The sequence below is a fragment of the Elgaria multicarinata genome, chromosome 8 (assembly GCF_023053635.1).
Source record: "Elgaria multicarinata webbii isolate HBS135686 ecotype San Diego chromosome 8, rElgMul1.1.pri, whole genome shotgun sequence".
Taxonomy (NCBI): Eukaryota; Metazoa; Chordata; class Lepidosauria; order Squamata; family Anguidae; genus Elgaria; species Elgaria multicarinata.
In genome coordinates, this window is record NC_086178.1 from 9,315,204 (window position 1) to 9,339,953 (window position 24,750).

General features: G+C 43.5%; 1 protein-coding gene across 1 annotated transcript in view; it reads left to right on the forward strand.

Moving 5' to 3' along the window:
- LOC134402402 (cytochrome P450 2C15-like) overlaps positions 1 to 22,562 on the forward strand; it is a 42,975-nt gene extending 20,413 nt beyond the window's left edge. Inside the window, exons 5-10 of the mRNA XM_063131831.1 lie at positions 6,187 to 6,363; positions 8,097 to 8,102; positions 12,204 to 12,345; positions 18,686 to 18,873; positions 21,129 to 21,270; positions 22,372 to 22,562. Of these exons, the coding sequence (XP_062987901.1) occupies positions 6,187 to 6,363; positions 8,097 to 8,102; positions 12,204 to 12,345; positions 18,686 to 18,873; positions 21,129 to 21,270; positions 22,372 to 22,562 (846 nt within the window). The remainder of the gene's footprint in view (positions 1 to 6,186; positions 6,364 to 8,096; positions 8,103 to 12,203; positions 12,346 to 18,685; positions 18,874 to 21,128; positions 21,271 to 22,371) is intronic.
- Positions 22,563 to 24,750: the final 2,188 nt, after the last annotated feature.

Consider the following 24,750-nt stretch of genomic DNA (forward strand, 5'->3'; position numbering starts at 1 on the left):
GGAGTGGGGGATAAGCAAAACGGGATACTTAGCAACTTGGGATACTGGGAAACTTTTCTTTCTTAGTCTCTGAAGTCCATTCAGAGTCCATTCTCACCCTTGCCAAGCTTGCTGCTTGCTGCTAGCTGGGCCAATGGCTGGTACATATGGCTATGCTGGCCCCTGATTCCCTCACACGTTATGTGCTCAAGGATTAATCGGTACCCTCCTTTTGGAGTGATCTGCTTCAGGCACAGCCAGGAGAGAGGGGGTAGATGGAAATAGGAGATGGTGTCTGAATGCGTCCACATGACTTTTTTTTAAAGCTGCCCTAGTTGAAGTAGGGTGGCACCAGTGCAGGAAGACCTCTTAAATCATTGCCCCTAGCAGAGGGAAGAACTCCATTTGAGCTGTGCTTTGGATAGCAAAATATCTTGGGGGGTGTTACTATGTAGACATAAGCTGGTTTAATGGCCACTGGCTCTCTCCAGGGAAATTTGGGAATTATAAATCTTGGAGAAGGATTAAGGTAAGGATGTCTATCAAGGAGAAATTTGGCCTTTTTAGGCCCAACAGATTCCTGTGATGCCTTTGACTCACATTTGTGAGCCAAGCCAGTTCCTGAAATCTGGGAACTTTTCAGGTATTATTTGTACAAATCGCAATTTTTGCAATAATGCAGTCATAAATAGCACAATTTGCGCAAAACTGTGCCTGTAAATTCAGTAATTTGGACAAATTGTGACTGCTGCTTGCACAACAGAATTGTTGGGGTGTTAGATGATTGGTAGGGCATAAATTACATCAGATAAAGAGGGGATTGCAGGCTGGGTCCAGAAGGGAGTGGTTCCAGCCTCTTTAAAAGAGGTGGTAATCAGGCCACTCCTGAAAAAGCCTAACCTGGACCTGGAGGATGTTAACAGTTATAGGCCGGTAGCTAAGATCCCCTTTGTGGACAAGGTGCTTGCGTGGATGGTTGCAGGACAACTCCAGGCACTCTTAAATGAAACAGATTACCTGGATCCATTTCCATTGGATTATCTAGATTCATTTCAATCAGGCTGGTTTTGGAATGGAAACTGCCTTGTTCACTCTGTGGGATGACCTTTGCCAGGACAGGGACAGGGACCCTGTCGTGGGTGGGGGTCATTTGTGCCTATTTTCAGCAGGTTTTGTGCTGCGGTTTGCTTCCTATAATTTTTTTAAAAATAGGGTAAAAAATGCGGGAGGGAGTACCTTTTTTTGAAGCGCTGAGATGCAGATTCAACTCCCAATTGTGATCACCTGATGAAGCATCCTCCAATCCCAAAGTTGAAGGGGAGAATAAGCAAAATGGGATACTTAGTAACTTGGGATACTGGGAAACTTTTCTTTCTTAGTCTCTGAACGGACTTTTCCCAGTGTTTTTTGAAACAGTAGCCCCACCAAACACACAAACACAAACTGAAATCATACACTAAGCAAATAAATAACAGATAAGAAACACAGCACTGCTACCCACCCTAAACTTGTTGAACAACTGAATAGATGTAGTGCAAGGGGATGAGGTCCCCTAGGGCATGTGGACGTGCCCAGTGCACACTCCTGCCCTTGGAGGATTATCAGAACCTTCCAAAGTTTAACCAGTGGAAGAAGCTACTGCCTTTCATGAGTTGAAGTGTAAGTTAGCTTCTTAAAGACTGGTCCCTAGACAGGGCCAGTCAAATGGGCAGAGTTCCTCCTCCCCCTGGGCACGTTCACTTTCCTCTTAATGGTAAAAGACAGACCCTTTAAAAAAAAACTTTTTGTTGTTGTGATTCAGCAATACTGCTGCTTTTAATTCCACCCCTCCTTTGTTTGTTTGTTTATTTATTACATTTATTATACACCCCATAGCCCAAGCTCTCCTGGCTTTCCCTCTTCAGTGAAGTCAGGCAGGCTTTCATTGTGGTTCAACTCTTTATTGTTGTGGTTGTTGTTGTTGTTGTTGTTGTTGTTGTTATTTAGTACTGCTATTATTAACATTATTAATAGCTGTGATCACAGTGCAGTCAATTAACTCTGAAGCAAGGATCACAAAGCTGTACTCTTATCCTACTAGACCCCTAGTTATGGGATGCAAAAGAAATGACATCTCTCTGTGCTACTCCCGCCTCACAGGGATGGTTTGCATTACTGGCTTTGAAGCAATCCTTGGATCACTTCGTTGTGCCCCTAGAAATGTTTGCTGCATGCCTGCCTTCCCGCCTCCGCCTGGGTGCTGTAGTTGTGGGGCATCTGCTAGGAATTACTTCCCCATAGATCTATGGCATAGTCATACACCTCTGCCAGCCTCTCTGCCCACCTAGTGCCTGGGAGATGTATTACATGATGGGCTTTGTGGTTCAACCCCACAAGCCTCTGGCATGCTTGCTCCTAGTGCTGCCTGTCCTCCTCTGTGCCCGCATCACAGGGATGGTTTGTGCGTGTCTTGCTTTGACTCATGGAGTGTATCCTTCTGTGTGATAAAAGGTAGCTGCATTGCACGCTCTTGGTGTGTGTGTACATTTTTGGAAGCGTTTCACCTCAGATGAAGATCCTTATTTAGAAAAAAAAAACCTTGATTCCCCCAAATCATCTGTGCTATTGATTGCTATGGGCAAGCAGTTTGCAATGGATCCGTATGGGCAGGAATGGTTTCCTTATGGGCATACTTTTCTTTGTGGGGGATTTTTCATATATTCCCCCAAAATCAGTGGAGGCTTGGATTGCCTTCCAACTAGGCATGAAGGTGGATACATTTATAAGCTGTCATGGTGGTGATTTTGAGGTTTCTAACATGAAAACTGATGGAGTTCTAGCATTGGATTTGAACTGGGGTGAGTTAAAAGAGGAAAAAAATCATCAAAAATCAGGGGATGATGGGATTTGCTTGAAGCTTGCCATGAATGTGGATCTAGATGGCTGTGAGGGTGCCCACTTTCACATTTGTATCTGTAAAAATGTCAGAGTAAATCCCATTTCTGAAAATGGGGTGTTGTATTTTCAAAAATACCCACAAAATCAGGGGATACTTAGATTTGCTTGAGGCTTGGCATGCATGTGTATACATGGATAAGCTGTCATGGTGCATAATTTGAGGTTTCTAACATGAAAACTGACAGAGTTCTAGCATGGGACTTGAATTGGGGTGAGTTAAAAGGGGAAAAATCACCTAAAATCAGGGGATGATGGGATTTGCTTGAAGCTTGCCTTGAGTGTGGATCTGGATGGCATCTGTGACAGTGCCCATTTTCACATTTGTATCTGTAAAAATGTCAGAGTAAATCCCATTTCTGAAAATAGGTTGTCAGATTTTCAAAATATCCCCAAAATCAGGGGATACGTGGATTTGCTTGAGGCTTGGCATGCCTTTGTATACATGGATAAGCTGTCATAATGCCAATTTTGAGGTTTCTAACATTTACAGTGATGGAGATATCGAAAGGGGTGTGAATTGGGGTTAGAGGGTGATGCTTTAAAGGATAAAACATCACCAAAAATCAGGGGATGATGGGATTTGCTTGAAGCTTGACATGAATGTGGATCTAGATGGTATCTGTGAGGGTGCCCACTTCCACATTTGTATCTGTAAAAGTGTCGGAGTAAATCCCATTTCTGAAAATGGGGTATCAGATTTTCAAAAATTCCCCGAAAATCAGGGGATGCTTGGATTTGCTTGAGGCATGGCATGAATGTGTATACATGGATAAGGACTCATGGTGTTGATTTTGAGGTTTCTAACATTAACAGAAAAAAGTTATAGGCATTTGGATTTCAATGCAAGTCTATTGGGGGGGGGGACAAAGCTCCGATTCGGATCTGGAGCTCCGCAGCAAAGCGAAGCGGACCATAGGTGGTTCGCTGCATCTGGAAGTTGCAAATCTGGAAGAGAAGCAAATCGGGGGTCCGTGCATAGCCCTACTATTTTTATCATTAGATCTCCCCCTCTGTTTACATGTGGCGCACGATGGCCTCCAACGAACAGGATATTGCGCCTGTTTTTTTTTTTTTTTTTTTAAGAAGCAGAAGAAGCGCATGAGCATTTTAATTTTGGAGATTGGTCTGAACTGATTCAGCCTTCTTTATGGGCTCACTGAACGTCTCCTCCCTGGTTTGCCTGTGGCATCCCATTGTGCAGAGGGTGAGCTGGGATAGAAGGGAGGGAAACCCAATTCAAATGGCGGAAGCAGATCACCTTTGCTGCAGCATCATTGTTGGTGGTGCCTGTGTGACGACCACCCTTCACTGGATTTACTCTGGATCACTCTTCTTCTTTCTGGAACCCAAAGGACTCAGCTCAGGTGCCTTCGTCAAGGGTTTGGGATGCTAAAGCCAACCCTGTGGCATGCCTTTTTCTGCTTAGGCCCCACAGCTATACAGATCCGCACCCTTGCCCCAAAGTTCCCCCTTCCGCTGCCACCGTAGATCGACCTGTACCCTTTCCCAGGTACTCTAATGACCACACCAGGTGAAGATGAATGTAATTTATTAGCAGGAAGTTAATGCAAGTTCAAAAGCTTAAAGGTTTCTCTCAGTTCACAAGTGTATGGTTTCAAAGTACAATGCATAATGGTTTCAGAGGGTAATTTCACTTCAATGTTTTAAATGTAATTTTATAAGTACTCCTACCTACTCTTCCCCTTCTAAACTACACTATTCTCCTTCCCACACACTAATCCACCAAAACAACAAAACATGAAGACTCTTCCTACCTCTCTTCCACATCTCTCTCTCAGCAATATCTCATCTCATACCTTCTTTCCTGTCAGCAGCAGCATACATACTGTTGGGAGAGGTTATCCGGAGTTGTGGGGTGCGGTGCCACTAGTACGCTGATGACACCCAACTCTACTACTCCTTTCCACCCAATTCCAAGGAAGTGGTTTCTGTGCTGAACCGGTGACACATTCCTTAGTTACATCCCGATTGGATTACTGTAACACGCTCTCCGTGGGGCTACCTTTGAAGAGTGTTCGGAAACACCAGCTGGTTCAAAGAACTGCAGCCAGATTGTTGACCGTGGCTGGTTACAGGGAGCACACAACTCCCCTGTTAAAACAGCTCCACTGGCTTCCAGTCTGCTTCCGGGCACAATTCAAAGTGCTGGTTATGACCTATAAAGCCCTATATGGCTTGGGTCCAGGTTATTTGAAAGAACATATTCTCCCTTATGAGCCTGTCCTTGCTTTGAGATCTTCTGGAGAAGCCCTTCTTTCAGTCCCACCTTCTTCACAGGCATGCTTGGTGGGAACATGGGAGTGGGCCTTCTCAGTGGCTGCTCTGGTGCTCTGGAACTCTCTTCCTGGGGAAGCTAGGCTGGCTCCCTCCTTGATGGGCTTTTGGAAGCAGGCTAAAACCTTTTTGTTTCAGCAGGCCTTTGGAGAATAATCTGGCCCTACATCTATGTTAATGTCTTATAATTTTGTTGTGTATTTTAAATGTTTATAGTTTTGTGTCCCCCCCCCCCATGTATACTTTAAACTTTGTAAGGCCACCTTAAGGCCCAGCATTGGACAAAAGGCGGGATACTACTACTACTACTACTACTAATAATAATAATAATATACCACACAGTATTCCGACTCCTCCCCTTTTCTCACACCAATCCAGATGCTCCACTCAAACATCCAATCAGCACTCTCCTTCCATCCAGTACTCACTAACCCTCTATGGCTTCATACTTCCCATTCTGCTACAAACACACAGTGAGTACCTTCTTTGAACTCTGCAAACCTTAATAAACTTTTATATTACAATTAACAACGTAGCCTAATGTAGTAGAACATCACATCAGCAGCATCGTTGTTGTTGGTACCTGCATTTGGAGTTATGTTCTCTGGCAAACAAAAAGAGAATAAAGAGGGTGACCCTGTTCAGATGAAATCCTAAGCCATAGTGGTTAAGCATTCTGCCCTAAACATTATGACTTAACATGTCATGTGAGCCATGACTTAGCATGTCGTGTGAACCATTCCTACCATGGTGGCTACGTAACTACAGTTCAAACACACTCACTAACCCTTTGCTGCAAAAGGGTTAGCTGCTAAAGTAAGCGACCCCCTCCTCTATATGTATCAGTGAACCCTTTCACTTCTCCGCCCCAGAATATTCCAGAGGATGATACTGAAGTGCTAATCCAAAGGGGTTGGCTTGTGTTACCCAGCCTCCTCTTTGATGATGTCAGGATTGTGCTTATTTTCCTTCTAGTTGTATGAAATGTTCCCATGGATCATGAACCATCTACCAGGACCTCACAAAAAGGCAATGACCACATTTGAATTGATGCTTTCATTTGCAAAGGAGGAGACAGAGGAGCACAAGGAGCAACAGTCCTTTCATGAGCCACGGGATTTCATAGATTTCTATCTACTTCACATGGAGAAAGTAAGTCTATACTGTACTTAGAAAACTACTCATCCAAGTTAACTTTATATTTCCTCCTTTGAGGAAATTCCACCAGTAATTTCTTCTATGCCTTAGATAATCTTTTCATTCAGTCGCCCTCCCAAAAGTCACCCATTTTAAAATCAGGTACTAGCATGAGTTATAATCCAAACATGAGAGCATCCACTGAAATATCTATAAGAAAAAGAAAAGGAGATATTGTCATAACTCCCAAAATAATAGGTTTGCTGTTGCTTGGTGGAGACCTTTGCACCAAGACTTTGCTTCTATATTAAAAAAATAACTCCGGATTAGGGCCCATTCCACACAAAAATACATATTGAGAAAACTAAAAAGATCAATCTTTTTAACCTGCAGAAGACGGCGGAGGCAGGTAAGTGGGGAAGAGGGGAAAAAATGGAGGCCAAATAGGTCCTGATCCCCCTTACCTTGCTTCACCGTCCACCACTGCATGGATGCAGAGTAAAGTCCTGCTGAAGCCAAGTAAACCTCCCCTCCCACACTTACGTGGTGCTGCTGCCGCCGCCACCACATGCAAACCGGCTGAGGTGAGACCAGGTAAGCCCCCTCCCTCTGTCCCATTACCTGCTCACCGTCTATGGCGGTGGCAGTGGAGCCAGGTAAGCCCCCTCCCCCCCACTTACCTGTGTTCGTAGCGGTCCCGATTGTGGCTTCAACTCAAGGCAGAAACAAGCCACCTGTTTCCACCTTGAGGCTTGGGCCTCAGTTGAAGCTGCCGCCTGGACCCCGATGGATGCAGGTAAGCCCCCTCCCCCTGCCCCCTTATCTGGCTCCACTGCCGTCACCACATGGACCCTCCTCCCTCCCACTTACCTGCATCCGTTTCAGCCCAGGCGGCGGCTTCATATATGGCCCAGGCATCAAGGCAGAAACAGGCCGCAGCCTGTTTCTGCCTTGTGGCCTGGGCATCACTTGAAGCCGCCGCCCATACTGCAACAGATGCAGGTAAGCCCTCTCTCCCTTCCCCTTACCGGCTCCACCGCCATTGCCACACAGAGTGTGGGAGTGGTGACGGCACCATGTAAGTTTCCCTTCCCCCTCCACTTACCAGTGTCTGGAGCTTCAGAACAGTTCAAATTGTATCGGACCATTCCGATCCACTTTGTGCCAATCCAGACCTCCCCTGATCTGCTTCAGAATATGGCTTCAGAGGTCCGAATCGGCCTGCTCCGCTTCAGATTTGGGGATCCAAAATGGAGCGAAGCACAGCCCTAATATACAGTTCCTCTATTATCTCTCCATGTAGAAAAGCACTGTTCATGACTAGGCAAAGATTTCATCAAAGTCTTCTCTACTCTCCTGTAGACATCTTTGCCCACTAGTCTTGTCTTGTAGAGTTCTACTTCACCTTCTGCCCCTTGCTTTACCTTAAAAACCCATTTGCACCCTATGTCTTTCTTGCCTGGTGATAGTTTGGTTAGGCTCCATGCAATGGTGATTGGTGGCCAATCTGAGTGATGGGGCAGAAAACAGGTTACCAGAGTCTGAGCCAGGGGCATCATTGGAGATTGAGCAAGGGGTTCACCAGAGGTGGAACAGTCTACGCTTTGCCCACAGCCAACAATCCTTACACAGAAAGGAAGCACTCAGACACATGAACTTCAAGTTTATAAGTGCAAATGAGGAATGGGTAAATCACACAGCCATACAAAAGCACTCCTTTAGATCCACGTTCTCTTGTTCCAGCAGAGAATCAAGTGACTTTATGTTCACAAGTGCACGGGAGGATGGGAGGAAAGTCCCCAAAACACACAAAATCATGATGCTACTAATGATAATATCCTCAGAGCCACATAGCCAGGGCTGTTTCTGTGCCATGACGGTCCCCAGGGCTAGTCCTTAGTAGTGAGTCTTCTACTGTGGCCCCAACACTGAACTTGCACATGACATTTGTGCAAGGACACACTAGGGTCAAAGTACATTAACAATGCAAGGACATTTTTCGCTACATATTTTAATGGAAACCATTTCCCATATTTTCCTGGAAGCTAAAGCCTTATGTCACTTCCATGGTAAAAAAAAAAACTCAAAAAGAAACACAGGCCAGATCTACACCAAGCAGGATATGACACTTCAAAAACATTTGGAAACTGTATACAGAGTGTGCCCTGGGCCCCAACAGCTCTCACTACAGTTATAAACCGTTCTAAAGCAGTAGTGCAGATTTTTCCACAGTAGAAAGCACACAGATACAGAAAAATAAACACACACAGTAAAGAGCTTTCTTATTACACACACACACACATAAACAAATACACACACTCACACTCAAGAAAGAGATATAGGCCTTAGCTAGACCTACCTTATAGTCCGTGACGGAGGAGGGGAGATCTCAGGTTGTGATTAACATGAGATCCCTCCTCCATTTACATGTGAGGGGCGATGCCCTCAGGAAGAGAGGCGTTGCGCTCACCATTTTTTATTTTTGAAGAGGAGTTAGCGCATGAGTGGTTGTGCTCTAGGTAAGGATTTTTAATATATTTTTAAGCTACTTTTCCCACTCCCCCCACCAAAACCCTGATGGGCACAGCTCCTGGCTCCACACAAGTAATCGCCACAGCCACGTCAAAACGTGGCAACGGGCCACACATTCCACAGTCTTGGGCTCAGCCCGGCACCGCAGAAAAAGCAGGCCCAAAGGGGAGGGCTCTATCCAAGGGCAAGGGAGGGATCATCCCTCCCTGATCCCGGGATACCCTGTGCATCATGTGGATGCACAGGGATTTCCCCCCGTGATAAAACCCGGTCTAGCTAAGGCCATAGAGTGACTCACTGCCTCATTCAGCTAAAACAGCCAAATCATGCAGCAGAAGATGCTGTCAGTACTAGGGTGACCATATGACCAGATTTGCCCGGGTTTTTCAAGACAAACCTGGGAGGGGGAGGGGAAATCCGTGTTTTTCCAGTCTTCCCCACCCAAAGAGCAGCTCTAATGGGAATTAATAAAAATGCTTATAACTCTGTCATTTTTAAAGATAGACATGAAACTTGGCACAATGGTAGCTCTTTGGTAGGGCTTTAGTCATACCAGATTTGAAACAGATCCATTCATCCATTGATTTTTTAGGATTTTTTTTTAATAATTGAGGTTTAAAAATTATTATTTTAAAAATTGTCATTTTTAAAGATAAAGAGATGAAGCTTGGCACCATGATAGGTTTTAGGTAGAGATTTAGCCATACCAAATTTGAAACACATCCATTAATCCATTGATTTTGTAGGATTTTTTAAATATTTGAGGTTTTAAAATTATTATTTTTAAAACTGTCATTTTTAAAGATAAAGAGCTGAAACTTGGCACCATGATTGCTCTTAACAAGGACTTCATTTATGCCAAGTTTGAAACAGATCTGTTCAACCACTGAGTTTTAGGACTTTTTTTAATGTTTGAGGTTTTAAAATTAATATTTTTTTAAAAATGACACTTTTAAAGATAAAAGGCTGAAAGTTGGCAACATGATAGCTCTTAAAGAGAGATTTAGCCATGCCATGTTTGAATCAGATCTGTTCATCCATTGTTTTATTTAGGTTTTTTTAAAAAAGTTCAAAGTTTTAAAATTATTGTTTTTTTAAAACTGCTGCAGCCATATCTTTCAAATTCATGTTGTCAAACCTCCTCTTTGGGGTGTTGCACATTGAGCAGTTTCAGCCCTTGGCATTAAGGGGATCTCCAGTCTTTTGGTAAGAAGTCCTGGGCAAGCAGGGCACCTTTCCTGTTGCAGATTTGGTGTGCAGTCGAGTACCTGGAGCTCAGCATAGGCAAGGCATCCACAATTCAAAATGTGGGAAAGGAGAGGTCAGTCAAAGCAGCCCACAGGGCAAAACAGAATGGGCCAGAGGCCTTTTTCTCAAATTTCCACATCATGGGCGATGAAGGGTCAACTTTAGAGAAAAACTCTCATGACCAACAGTAAGGTTCCAGTCGAGAGAGAGGCTCTCTTCTTTGCAGATGCCCTGTTGCTGCAAATGTTGGAATCTGGCATATCATTGCTTTGCTTCGCTACCACTTCCCTTCCACTTCATTTTGTACACTTGTGAGCTAGGCTCTGACTGCACTGCTGGGATACAATGCAGAATATTTGAAGTGCATACCAGAGAAAAATAGATAGATTTGTGGCTTTGGCTGGCAGGCATATCTCTTAGAGATAGACTTAGACTGAAGACACAACTCAGAGATGGCTATAGCTGAGCCCTGAGAGGCTGCTGTACCACACAGAGCCTTTTTAAGAGTGTCTCAGAGTCCAGTTTTGGTGCAGGCAGAGGTGGCTGGCGGTGGAGTTTTTTTTTAAAAAAAATAAGAGTCACCGGATGCAACCAAGCCATAAGCTGTTGCCCTACCCCCAGCCACAAGGTACAAGTGCACAGCCTGGCTGGACCGTTGGGAGACTTTGGCATATAGAGAAGGGGTGGGGGATTATTTGAGGCTGGAAATGTTGGCAGGCTGGCATAAGGCAGAGAGGCTGAAGGCAACCCAGATGCACCTATAGCTTGGCCCTGAGGCTGGCTTGCCACGCAGAGTGTTTTAAGAGTGCATCAGAGTTGTGCAGGAGGAGAGGAGGTGGAGGCGTCTGGTGGCAGAGGTTTTTAAAGTATTGGACAAATGGTGGGAGGTGATGATGATGATGATGATGATGATGTAAGAGTCACCAGACATGACCAAGCAATAACTTGCAATAAGCAATATCCCAAGCCACAAGTGTGCAGCCTAGCATTGGGAGACTTTGGGTGGGGAGAGAGAGAGAGAGAGAGGGAGAGAGAGAGAGAGAGAAAGAGAGAGAGAGAGAGAGAGATTGTTTGAGGCTGGAGGCTTTGGTTTGTCTGCAATGAGAGACAACCCAGAGACATCTATTGTAACTTAGCCCGATGGTGCTGGCATAAAACGCAGGGCATTAGGAAGAGGGTCTCAGAGTCGCATGTTTATGCAGGAAGTAGACAGGAGTTCAAAGTCTGGATGTGCGAAGTGGTGCCAACACACAAGCCTTGAGAAGCTAATGTATATAAGTGAGACGTGTGAATAGGCAAAGTAGTGTTCACTGCCACAACACCCACCCTAACGTTAGAGTAGAGAAACTTGTGACAATTATACAAAAGCTTTTTTTAAAATAATGAAATTTTAAAAAGCCAGCCATCCGGATGGCCAGTAGCAAACCCTGTTAACAACAACAGCAGCTTGCAAAGAGTGAAGATACAGATAGGCCGTAGCTAGACCTAAGGTTTATCCCAGGATTGTCCTGAGGTCAAACCTGTTCATCTAAGTGCCACACAGGGCATCCAGTGCAAAGGCAGAGACAAACCCGGGATGATCCTGGGATAAACCTTAGGTCTAGCTATGGCCTCAGAAAAGATATTTGAGGGAAGGGGAGAATGTAACACACAGAGTATAGCAAAAGCTTCAAAGTACAGCAAAACCTACAAAAGTAGGAGTGAGTGAAGTTAATTTCAGATACATTGAATCTCTCACTTGTTTTTTATTTCAGTGATTTTAGCATTAAGATGTTATGTAGAACAGATTTGTCTTTAACGTGTGCTGTAAAATCAGACATGTGACCAAGTTTAAGTTCGGGTGGGCATGCCCCCTTGGTGCTGAACACGCCCCCTTGGGGGCCGACCATGTTGACCTCCTTTTTGGTTTCCAAAATATGGTCACCCTAGTCAGTACAGATATCTCCAAACATTCAACTATGAGGCATAATAGGTTGCTAGGACAATAAGGATGGCACAGAAGGTAATGAAATGCTGACAAACAGCCTATAATTAATTTTAAATTCAATTTTACCTTTCTCCACTTTGAACATTAGAGAAGGAATGAACCCAACTCTACCTATGATGAAGAGAACCTGTTTCATTGTATTCACGACTTCTTTATTGCGGGAACAGAGACAACTGCAACTTCTCTGAGATGGGCACTTCTCCTCCTCACAAATCATCCAGATATCCAAGGTCAGAGAGATGGGATCAAGGGACATTCTTGATCTCTATCATGTCATTCTTTGAAGGTTTTATTCCTATCAAATGATGCGCGAAGATGAGGAAGCTTTTAAACAGCTGGGATTGTTTAGCTTGGAAAAAAAGAATGTTAAGCGGAGGCATGATAGAAGTGTACAAAATTATGCATCTCCCTTTCTCAAAATACAAGAACCCAATGGTGTCATCTCATGAAGCTGATTGGTGGGAGATTCAGAACAAAAAAAAGGAAGCACTTCTTCACACAGCGCATAGTTAAATTATGGAATTCACTACCACAAGATGTAGCAATTGCCACCAAGTTAGATGCTGCTGCTGCTGCTGCTAATGCTGATTTATTTATTTATTTATTTATTTATTTATTTATTTACTAGCTGTACCCTGCCATGCGTTGCTGTGGCTCAGTCTGGTTAAATTGAAAAGAAAGAAAAGACAAAGCGGATGTTTCTAATATGTTTAATTTCACAATGCTTGTGGATATACAATATTTTTAGTTGTTCCATTGTCTGTGTAGATATAGAGATTGTCTGGTTTGCCGACTCTAGAACACGCAACATATAATTGTCCATGTGAGAAGCAATCTGTGTCTAGATCTAAACCGCACAATTCTAAAGATTGGCCCTGAGCTTTGTTGATGGTGATTGCAAACGCCAATCGAATTGGGAATTGCAAGCTCTTAAATTAAAATGGCATATCTGTTGGAATCATAGGAATGCGAGGAATGAGGACATCTTCACCTTTGAAAGGTCCTGTCAAGATTGATCTCCGACTATAACAATTGCCACTTCGTCTATAGTTGGAGCATTGAATCTTCGCACATGTTCTCCAGCAGGCGTTTTGTCAGCATGAATAACAATCTTGTGTGTATCAGATGGCATCATGTCAATTGCTGTTTTGAACAAATGTCCTAAATTGTTTTTTTCGTGAAGTAGTTGTTGCAGTTTTGAAACGATAGACCTTTTTATGCTGGTATAAATTCTGCAGCGTGCATTCAATTCATCATTGCCATCACCAATGATATACATTTGTAGGAATTTATGTTGACTATCTTGAAACAGAAGGAAGGAGCCGGCTTTATGATAAATTTGTCCTTTGACTTTGAAAGTTGGCATAAATGGAGCTGTGATGATTTCTGCGCCGAACGACGTCATTTGGAAGCATGAGTTGTATTTCCTGATGTTAGATAGGAAATGCTTTGATTCTGCGGTATATCCGGCAAGAAAAGTTTGTAATGGCTCTGGTGGTTCTCCAAGTTGAGGCAGTTTAATTTTTCCAGCAGCGCAACACATTCCTTTTGTTTCTCCATTAAATTTAAGAGCCTTGCAATAAGGACACACTTCAGTCATAGTGCCGATGAGAACATGCCGCCTCAAACTATAATCATCAGCTGGGTTGTACCGGAATGCAAGGCGATTATAATCGTGTGATTGTTTACTAGGGGTGTGCACGGACCCCCCGCTCCGCTTCACATGCAGATCCGCCATTTTCCGGATTGGGCCGCTCCGCCCCACCCCCGCTCCGCCCACTTCCGCTCCGCTCGGAGCTCCGGATCCGGATCGGAGCTCCGTTTTCTCCCCCCATAGGCTTGCATTGAAAGCTAAAAAATTATACAACTTTTTTCTGTTCAAGTTAGAAACCTCACGTTTGGCACCATGACACCTCATGGGGGTATACACATGCACGCCAAGTTTCAAAGCAATCCCATCATCCCCTGATTTTTGGGGAATTTTTGAAAATCGGGCACCCCATTCACACCCCTTTCCATAGCTCCATCAATTTGCACGTTAGAAACCTCAAACATGCCACCATGAAAGCTTATCCAGGGATACATACGCACGCCGAGACTCAAGGCAGTCCCATCATCCCCTGATTTTTGGGGAATTTATGAAAATCCAACACCCCTTTCCATAGCTCCGTCAATTTTGCACGTTAAAAAAAACCCTCAAACTCACCACCATGACAGCTTATCCAGGGATACATACGCACGCCGAGACTCAAGGCAGTCCCATCATCCCCTGTTTTTTGGCGGGGCTTAAACCTGCAAAATTTGGAACTTCCAAAACTCCAAGTGAGCGCAGGAAGGACTTCTCCCCTGAGTCAAAGCCACACACACACAACATCCCTGCGAGGTGGGCAGGGGAGGAGGGAGGGAAGGCAGGCAGGCATGCAGCTGGCATTTCTGGGGGCATAAGGAAGTGAGCCAAGGATAAGCCAGTAATGCATATAAAATGGAATAAATCAATAAATAAACAAAGGAGGGGTGGAATTAAAAGCAGCAGTGTTGCTCAATAAACAGCAAGAAGAATTTTTTTAAAAAGGCTATATCTGTCTTTTACCAGCAATAGGGGGACGTGCCCGGGGGAGGGGGAAGCAGCTGCCAGTTCAACTCAAGACAGCCACCAACAGCTCTGAGATTAAGAAGTAAACGCTCACTTCAACTCATAACAGGCATTGCTCCACCACTAAGAAGTAAAGGCTCACTTCGACTCATAATAGGCATTGCTCCACCGTTTTACTCTCTTTGGAAGGCTCTAATGGCCTTCCAGTGCAGGAGAGAGTGGGGGCACGTCCACAATGAGATGCCCTAGGGGAACTCATCCCCTTGCACCACATCTTTTCAGTTGTTCCCCAAAGTTAGGGTGGGGAGCAGTGCTGTGTTTCTATCTCTTGTTCTTGGCTTAGTATATGATTTCAGGTTGTGTTTGTGCGTTTGGTGGGGCTACTGTTTTAAAAAACACTGGGAAAAGCCCGTTCAGATGAAGAAAGAGAGTTTCCCAGAATCCCAAGTTACCCGTTTTGCCTATGCCCTCCTCTAACTTTGGGATCATGTGATCATGACCGGGAGCTGACTCTGCCCCTCAGCCCTTTGAAAAAGGTATTTTTCCCGCCGATTTTTTAAAAACTTCTAGCGCGCGACCCGCACGATGCAGAAAGTTGAGAGTAGTCTCAAAATGACCCCCATCCACGACTCTCTGTGCACAAGAATTTTCTGAACGATAGCTTAAAAACCAACCCAGTTATGCCCGAGTCTTTCCCTCAATGCAATCCTATGGGCGAAAAGCTGAAAACGCCGTTTGAGCTGCGCGGTTGACCCGATTTTCAAAAAAATATAGCACGCGACCCGCATGATGCAGAGAGGTGAGAGTGGTCTCAAAATGACCCCCATCCAAGACTCTCTGAGCACAAGAATTTCCAGAACGATAGCTTCAAAAAGAACGTAGTTATCCGCGATTATTTGCCGCAATGCAATCCTATTGCGAAATGTTTTCAAGGTGGCGACCGGAGTGCTCCGCCTGAACTAGGAGCTCCGAAAAATGGTCGCTTCTCTTCACCTTGCTTCTAGGGGTCCGCGGTCCGCTCCTACTCCGCCTCTGGGTAAGGCGGAGCAGGCCAATCCGCTACTGCTTCTACGCTCCTAATCGGAGCGGATCACACCCCTATTGTTTACCACGGAGTCGTGTTTGACGCTGATGTGCTGTTTCTCGTTGATGTCTTTCAGCCACTCTCAGCCTGTCACGTTCATTCTGTTGAGAACTAAGCAGATCTGAAGCTGTAGAACGCAATTGCCGTGCTCACAATCGTGCATCCTCAAGTCTGGCTGAACGTTGCTTGGCTGGTTCCTTGGCACGTATTTGAGGCATTCTTTTTCTTTTTTTCTCGTTTGCTGATGCCCGTTCTTCCTCAGTCTGATTTGCAGTTTCTCGTCGCAGTGCTTCCGCTCTGTGAGTACGATGACCTAAGTGTGATCTTCTGTGAGGCATTATTTGGATGAAGTAAAGCAAATTGTTTGGTTTTTTAAAAAGGATGTTTTTACGGTAAGGAGGCTAGCGGAAACTCCTGGCAGTTACCTTTCTTCAGAACGTGTAACTGTCACAGGTGTGACATCTATATTCACTCAGCCAATTGTGAGAGAACATGCAAATAAGAGAGGAGGCAGAGGCAGCGGATTGGCCTACTGGTTGGCGATGTCATAATGATCAGCAGGACTGGTTTTGAGGAGGCCTATTTCTTTGATTTTAAGACAAACCTTTGACCCCATATAGAACATAGTAAAACATACATAACAACGCTCGTGTATTTGAATGCAACGTTGTGTCAAAATTTCAAAGCAATCGGTGAAGAACTTTCGGAGATATAACGTCTGTTTCGAACGAACATTTACATTTTTATTTATATAGATTGCATTTTTATACCGGCCAATAGCCGAAACTCCCTGGATCGTTCACAAAAACTAAAACAATTCAAAGTATAAAACAAACAGTATAAAAACATGATGTAAAATACACATTAAAACAGATTAAAACATACCATACATGATTAAAACATCTTTGAAACATCCTTAAAATATCCTGAAAACATTCTAAAATTTCACTGGACAGGCCTGCCAGACTAGATCAGTCTTTATTGCTTTTTTAAATTCTAAAAGACTGTCAAGTTGACGAATCTCCTCCGGCAGGCCATTCCACAGTCTGGGAGCAGCAGAAGAAAAGGTCCTCTGGGTAACAGTTGTTAATCTAGTTTTTGCTAACTGTAGTGGATTCTTCCCAGAAGACCTGAGTGTGCAGGGTGGGTTGTACAGGCAAAGGCGATTGCGCAGGTAGCCCAGACCCAAACCATGTAGGGCTTTAAAGGTGATAACCAACACTTTATACTTCGCCCGGAAACTAATTGGCAGCCAGGGAAGAGATTTTAAGACTGGTGTAATGTGGTCATCCCTTGGTGTACCAGTGACCAGCCTGGCTGCCATATTTTGGACTAATTGAAGTTTCTGGACTAGGCACAGAGGTAGCCCCATGTAGAGCGCATTGCAGAAGTCGAGCCTTGAAGTTACCAGGAGATAGAGGGGCTATGAATGGCTATGTTATGTGCAACCTCCAGTATCCGAGGCACTAAGCCTGTTGCTGGGGAACATGGGTGGGAAGGTGCTGTTGCACCATGTCCTGCTTTGTTGGTCCCTGGTCAACAGCTGGTTGGCCACTGTGTGAACAGAGTGCTGGACAAGATGGACCCTCTGTCTGATCCAGCATGGCACTTCTTATATTCTTAAAAATCACATTTAGCATTAATTCTGATTTTGTCCCCTAAATTAGGGGAGGGGGGATAGTTCAATGGGACAGAGCACATGCTTTGCATGGAGAAGTTACGAGGTTTGATCCCCGGCTTCACCAGGTAGAGCAAAGAACGAATCCTTCTGGAAATCATGGAAAGCTGCTTCCAGTCAGTGTCAACAATACTGGGCTAGATGGACCCATGGTCTGACTCAGTATAAGGCAGCTTCCTATGTCCGTAGAATCTTTCTTGATGAAATGGAACTAGCCTATAAAGAAATGAGTTTATGAACATCCTTTAAGAAGCCAGAACCAGTATGGCTTACTAACAATTAGCACAAAATACAAAAACACAGCCTCAATAAAACTGTTATAAGGAGTCAAAAACTAAGAATTGACAATTTTAAAAACTCTGACAGATGTAACAAATTGAAATGTAGTGCAGTAGACTTCATAAAAATGGAACTCAACTTTAGCTCAAACATACATTTTGGGACCTAGTTCTTATTAATTTTACAATATATTTTGATAGTGATAGCACTGGTGTTTCAACCTACCTTAGCTCAGGCAAGGGCCAGCCTAGGAAATATAGCACCCTGGGCAAGGGGCACCTTTGTTGCCCTCACTCACACACCCATGGCCACCTTTGCAGGCTACCCAGAAAACTTCCGGTGCCTGTTGAAAGAGCTGCCTCCTCAGCTCTGCTTGGGGCCACCATAAGCTCGGCACCCTGGGCAATTTCCCAGGGTCAGGCTGTTTAGCAATGTAGTGGTTAGTGTGTCAGAATTAGAAACCAAACTTCATAATTATTTATTAGCTGTGTGTTTTAATAGTGATTTTTAATACCTTTGCATGTAAACCACTTAGAGATTTCGTTATATCAAGCAGTATACAAGTATTGTTAATAAATCAATAAAATATCCCAAACAGCCATGAAACTCATTGGGATGACCTTGGGTCAGCCTGTATTTATCAACCTAACCTTCCTCACAGGTTAATTAAACGTGTATGTTTTGTTTTTATCTTCTTAGATGAAAAAGTGGGATAAAAGTGTATTAAGCTGAGTGCTTCAGCCATTTAGCAATGTAGAAATGTAATAAAGAAACAAATAAACAAATAAACAATACACCAATTTTAGTTTGTGATTCATTAAGAGAATTAAATGGAATAATTTCATGTAGAATAAATATTTGTCAATGAGTTTTGAATCTTTATGAAATAAAAAAATATAACCAAACTAAAGCTTCCATTTTCATTATTTTTCTCAGATAAAGTCTACAAGGAGATAGAAGATGTTTTCAGTTCATCACACTCAATCTGCTACCAAGACATAAGGAAACTGCCCTACACTAAAGCTGTGATTCATGAGATGCAGCGTTTAAAATCTATTTTATTAGTTGGACTTCCAAGACAATGTACAAAGGATGTGAAAGTGAATGGTTATCTCATTCCCAAGGTAGGAGGGGGGTGTCCCACAGTGATCTACATTGGGACCAATTTATTTTAACTTGTTCATAAGTTATCTTGAATTAGCAGTGAAGTAGCCAAATTTGCCAATGACACCAAATTATTTAAGATGATTAAAACAAAAAGCTAAGACTAGCTCCGAAAGTTTCTCTCCAAGCTGGGAGAGTGGGCATCCAAATGGCTGATGCCATTCAAAGTAAACAAGTGTAAAGTGATGCATGCTGGGACAAAAAAAAACCCATTCAAGTATAACCTGATTGGATCTGAGCTAGTGGTGACCGACCAAGAAAGAGATATTGGGGTCGTGGTGGACAGCTCATTAAAAATGTGAACCCCGTGTGTGGCTGCTGTTTTAAAGGCAAACTCCATGTTAGGCTTTATTAGAAAAGGAATTGAGAATCCAACTACGAATTTCAAACTGCCTTTATACAAATCTGTGGTGTGACCACACTTATAATACTGTGAACAGTTATGTTCACCACACCTAAGAAAAGATATTGGGAGCATCTCCCCTATGAAAGAAGGCTAGAACCGCTGGGATTGTTTAGCTTGAAAAATTGGGATGGCTTTCAAAGGTGGTTGGATAAATTCCTGGAGAAGAATGTCATGAATGGCTACTAGTGCTGATGGCTGAATGCAATCTCCAGTATCAGATGCAATAAGCCTGCATACACTAATTGATGGGGAACATGGATGGGAGGGTACTGTTGCACCATGTCCTGCTTGTGGGTCCCTGTCGACAGCTGGTTGGCCATTGTGTGAACAGAGTGATGGGCCATTTCTACACCTGCCTTTTTCGCCGGGATCGTCCTGGGATCATCCCTGTACAGGAGAAGGCAGGAGCAATCCCTCCATTTTCCTGGGATAATCCTTAGATGTAGGAAAGGTCATGGACTTGATGGACTGTTGGTTTGATCCAACATGGCTCTTATGTTCTTATGGAAAACAGTGATGGCCGCAATCCTGTATCTCAGGAGTAAAGAGCTTCAGAAACTTTGAATTCCTTTCTTATGGGTCAAAAATACAAATCTGAAAGTTTTCAAAGTTACGGCTGTAAACATTCAGACTTTATTATAGAAAGGACATCGGAGATCTAGGGCCAAACTGAAACTCCCACCCCCACTTCCTACCCCCCTTCCTCCCATGCCCCAATTGCACCTAACAACAACAATATGTTTATTGCGCAATCCACAGATCATTGCAACACATGAATTGCAACGAGGAAAGGGGCATTCTGGTTATTTTCAAGGCAGGAGTGGAAGGACATGAAGAAAAGCAGTGGCTACACCTGGTGGCTTAATTCCACCCCTTCCCTTTTAAATGCTGCTTCGGGAGGGAACTGCAAGTATGCAGGCAGGCCTCTACGTCTCCCCACCCCACCCTGAAATAACAGTAAAACAAAAAAGCAGAATGATTCCCCACTTGCTGGCATCATCCCAGGTGAATGTTGGGGTGGGGAAATATTTGGGCATCTTGAACACTGCCCAGAAAGCTTCAGCTATGGGCTTGTTTGGAAATATAATAACTTGCATGAATGAATGAATGAATGCTCTGAAGTAATACTCTAAATGGGTGTTGCAGGGTAGAAGTCAACTTGCCATTGGCTACACTGGAAGCTTTTAAGAAGGAAAAGGTTTGAATGATTGAAGGTGTGGCCACCACCAACTCTCCTTTTTTAAAATCCCTTTTCCCCTCCAACTATATAGAATATCACCACATTTTCCCAAAATATGTCCAGCACTAGGAAATTTGGTCCTTTTGGGTGTCACAAGATACCAGATTCAGCTTGTTTCGTAACCCAAAAATGGTTGAAATAAAGCCCAAAATTCATGTAATTTGTAGAAATTGCGGCAGAAATGTCTGCCTTTGTGTGAATTTTATTTGTAATTTTTGCAAATTATGCAAATCATGTAAATTTGAGCAAATAACAGCTTTAATTTACGCAAAATCAGAAGCACCAAAAATATATTACCGGGCCAAAACCGCAGCAAGTCAAGTCAGGTCAGCTGGCAGAAGATGGAACAAAGCCCTGGGGGAGGGGTGATCTGATGAAATCTCAACAAGTTCCACTCTACAACTGGATTCGTCTGACATCCCTAAGCCCATATGATAAGGAATCTGGAGTGAGTCCTCAGATGCGAGAAAAGTGTGTGCGGTTGCAATGATTCATACTGGGAAAGTGCTGAACAATCCTGAACAGTGCTGTTCAGACTTCATTCTCTGTCGAATGTTCCTTTCTTGCAGGGTGCGTATATTCTTCCAGACCTGCGTTCTGTTCTTCTTGATCCTGAGCGATGGGAGACTCCTGAAGAGTTCAACCCAAACCACTTTTTGGACAAGGATGGACATTTTGTGGCTAGAGAAGAATTTCTACCATTTGGTGCAGGTAAATGCTGAAATCCAAACCAGCTTGTGATTTATAGACATGTTTTCTGGGTTATATCCAAGAAATATCACCTGACTTCCTTTCAGGCAAGGCTGAAACAATCTCAATTCTTTTCATTAGATACAATTCCATCTGTCCTGAAACCAAAGTCTGAACTTATTTCTCACAAATTTCAACACTGATGGAGACGCATCAGGTTTTCATTTTCAAAGAACAAAGCTATAGTTGCTCCGTTTCTGCTGTGATTTTTTTCCAAAGTTACAAGACAGTGGGCCCCATACTTCTGAGTAGATCTGTATAGGAGTGCCCTCTTAGTGTTTGACTTCGGACAATGATTGTTACGGAAAAGTCACTGAGTTACTTTCCTATTTGACATGTAGAATATCTCTGTATTCTGTGTTAGTAAAACATCTGAAAAATTAATTAAATTCAACTTTTGGATGATGGAGGTTTCTTCTTTTTCCAAGAGAGAATTGAGAGCATTTGCATTAAGTCAAACTACTACCATTGTAGTGTCAGCTCTGTCTGCCAGCAGTTCATGAAGCTTTTCTACATGAGGCATTTAATATGCCCTTGTCATTCACTACTCATGGTTAATTATGGATTCTCCAGATGATGATATGACTTTCCAGTCAGTTCTGTATCTAACCAGCGCTATAGCTGAGGTTTCTTTTTGAGCAACAAAAATATAGCATTTAATTGTGAAAGTGAAAGAAGACACAATTTCTTCTTGTGTATTTGCGCTTTTGAACTATAGCAGTGTGCCACTTAGAGGTGATCTATCATAAAAGTACAAAAGAAATGAATGCTCAGATGGTGCTCAGCTTTCAATTCTTCAATGAAACCAAAAGCGGATGTAGCAAATTAACAGCTGATTTACAGCTGCATATAGAAAAGGTCTTACACTCTTTCTCAGTCCCATTCCCTGCAAACTCCACTGTTTAATTTAAGATGCTGTATGCTATACAGCAGTTCCTCATGGGTTATTTTGGGTTATGAGGTGGGGAAGAAGGTACCAACACATGTTCCTTTCTCAGATGCTCATGCTGTTCCAGAAGAGATTGTTACTCACCAGCTGCCTTTCCTTGGCTTTCTCCACAGGGGTTCGGGTGTGTCCAGGGGAGCAGCTGGCAAGGATTGAAATCTTCATCTTCTTGACCAGCCTGCTGAGGGCGTTCAGGTTGCAGCTGCCAGAAGGAGTGAACAAACTCAGACCAGATGCTATAGTAGGGCTCACATTATCTCCCCATCCTTATAAATTCTGTGCAGTTCCTCACTGTAGCTCTTCATAAACATATAAATCCATTTAGAATAGCTCATCTCTCATTCTTCTCCTCATCTCTCATTCTCTCTTACTGTCAATGATGTTACGCTTACTCCGGTCAAGGAAGCTCGTAGCCTTGGCTTTATCTTTGACTCCTCGCTCTCCTTTATTCCTCATATTGAGGCAGTAGCTAAATCTTGTCGATTTTTCCTGTATAATATTGCCAGGATTCGATCATTTTTGTCTGTCGCTTCTGCCAAGACGCTTGTTCATGCACTGGTTATTTCACGGTTGGACTACTGCAACCTTCTTCTCTCTGGCCTTCCTTCTTCTCACATCAGTCCGTTGGTTTCTGTTCACCACTCTGCCGCAAAGATCATCTTCTTAGCTCGCCGCTCCGACCATGTTACTCCGCTTCTGAAATCTCTTCATTGGCTTCCAATTCACTTCAGAATCCAATATAAATTTCTCCTGTTAACCTTCAAAGCTTTTCACGGTCTAGCTCCTTCCTATCTCTCCTCTCTCATCTCACACTATTGCCCCGCTCGTGCTCTTCACTCCTCTGATGCCATGTTTCTCGCCTGCCCAAGGGCCTCTACTTCCCTTGCTCGGCTTCGTCCATTTTCGTCTGCTGCCCCTTACGCCTGGAACGCTCTTCCAGAACATTTGAGAACTACAAGTTCAACCGCAGCTTTTAAAGCTCAGCTAAAAACTTTTCTTTTTCCTAAAGCTTTTAAAACTTGATGTTGTGCAGACTTCTACTGTTACTTTCTACTGTTAGTCTTTCCCTACCCTGCGCCTGCTTACCCTTCCCTGTACCTGTTTGCATTCTCTTCCCCTCCTTATTGTTTTACTATGATTTTATTAGATTGTAAGTCTATGCGGCAGGGTCTTGCTATTTACTGTTTTACTCTGTACAGCACCATGTACATTGATGGTGCTATATAAATAAATAATAATAATAATAATAATAATAATAATAATAATAATAATAATAATAATAGCTTACTAATTACCGCAAATTTCTCCTTACTTACTTTTCTGTTAAAAAATCCCCACCCCGACTTTGATGTTTATGCGCAAATACTGAATTCTTTATGTGCGTGATTGGAGAGGGTTAACCAATGCAACCTTGGCCTTTTCCACACCTAATAATTATCCAAGGAAAATGGAGGGGTTGTCCCTGCCTGCTCCCAGTATTCCCTGTGTGTTATTTGGACATACAAGGATGATCCTGGGACTATTCTGGGAAAAAAGGCAGGTGTAGGAACAGCCCTTATCTCTCCTGGTTTCAGAAAGAGCTCAGTTAGGACAGCCACAGAAGTTGGCTTGAACCATGATTGCAGCTAACTGAGGGAGAATAGGCAGGGCCATCCAGGAGTGGAGAGCCACTGAATGACCCAAAGTTACAGGAGGCAGAAGGAGAACTATAGGAGCAGAGGCCAAGTAGTAGAGCATGAGGCGAGTTGTTTGTGTGAGGCGATGCACTTGCAATTTCTCCATCCACTGGGGCTTTATAAGACTGTACTTAATCTCTTAATCCATGTTTAAGGCACTTTATCAGAGCTTCCAAAAGAAACTGAACTTCTATGAACTTTAGCCAGTGATGGAACTGGTGAGCCAATAAAAGATACTACTTTCAGCTTGCGTGTCTGCCTTTTTTTCCTGAGCCTCCCCGTAGAGGAAGTGGGTTTGACTTTCCCCTACCCAAGGCAAGGCTGACAGTTATAAAATTAGGCATTTCTTCTTCTGGGCCTTCGAAGATGGTGAAGGGGCCCCTTTTCATCAAGTACATTCTTTGGTACCATTTATTTTCCCAATTTTTACTGCTGCCTACCCAACCCTTGTCCTTCTAGAAGACATCTGCTCCAACCGCACAGTGGCTGTGTGAGAATACTATCATGCATGTGCACATATGTTTTTCCCACAGGAACAAGGAGGAGCTGGGGGTTATTGGGGGGGAAGTGTGTGTATGTGGGCTGGGGCTGGCGAGACACACTCCCAGTGCTGTGTCCCTCCACAACTATGACTGCTGTATGTAAACCTTTCGAAGAGACAGAAATCCCAGTTGGAAAAATAAGGGGTGGGGGAGGAATACAATAAAATTAAAAATGAAACAACAAGAACAATAAAAATGTTGGCCATCTTGTCTTAAAAACAGTTTATAAACTTTACTACTACCATGTAATAACAGAAGACCTCTCTTCTGCTGCTCC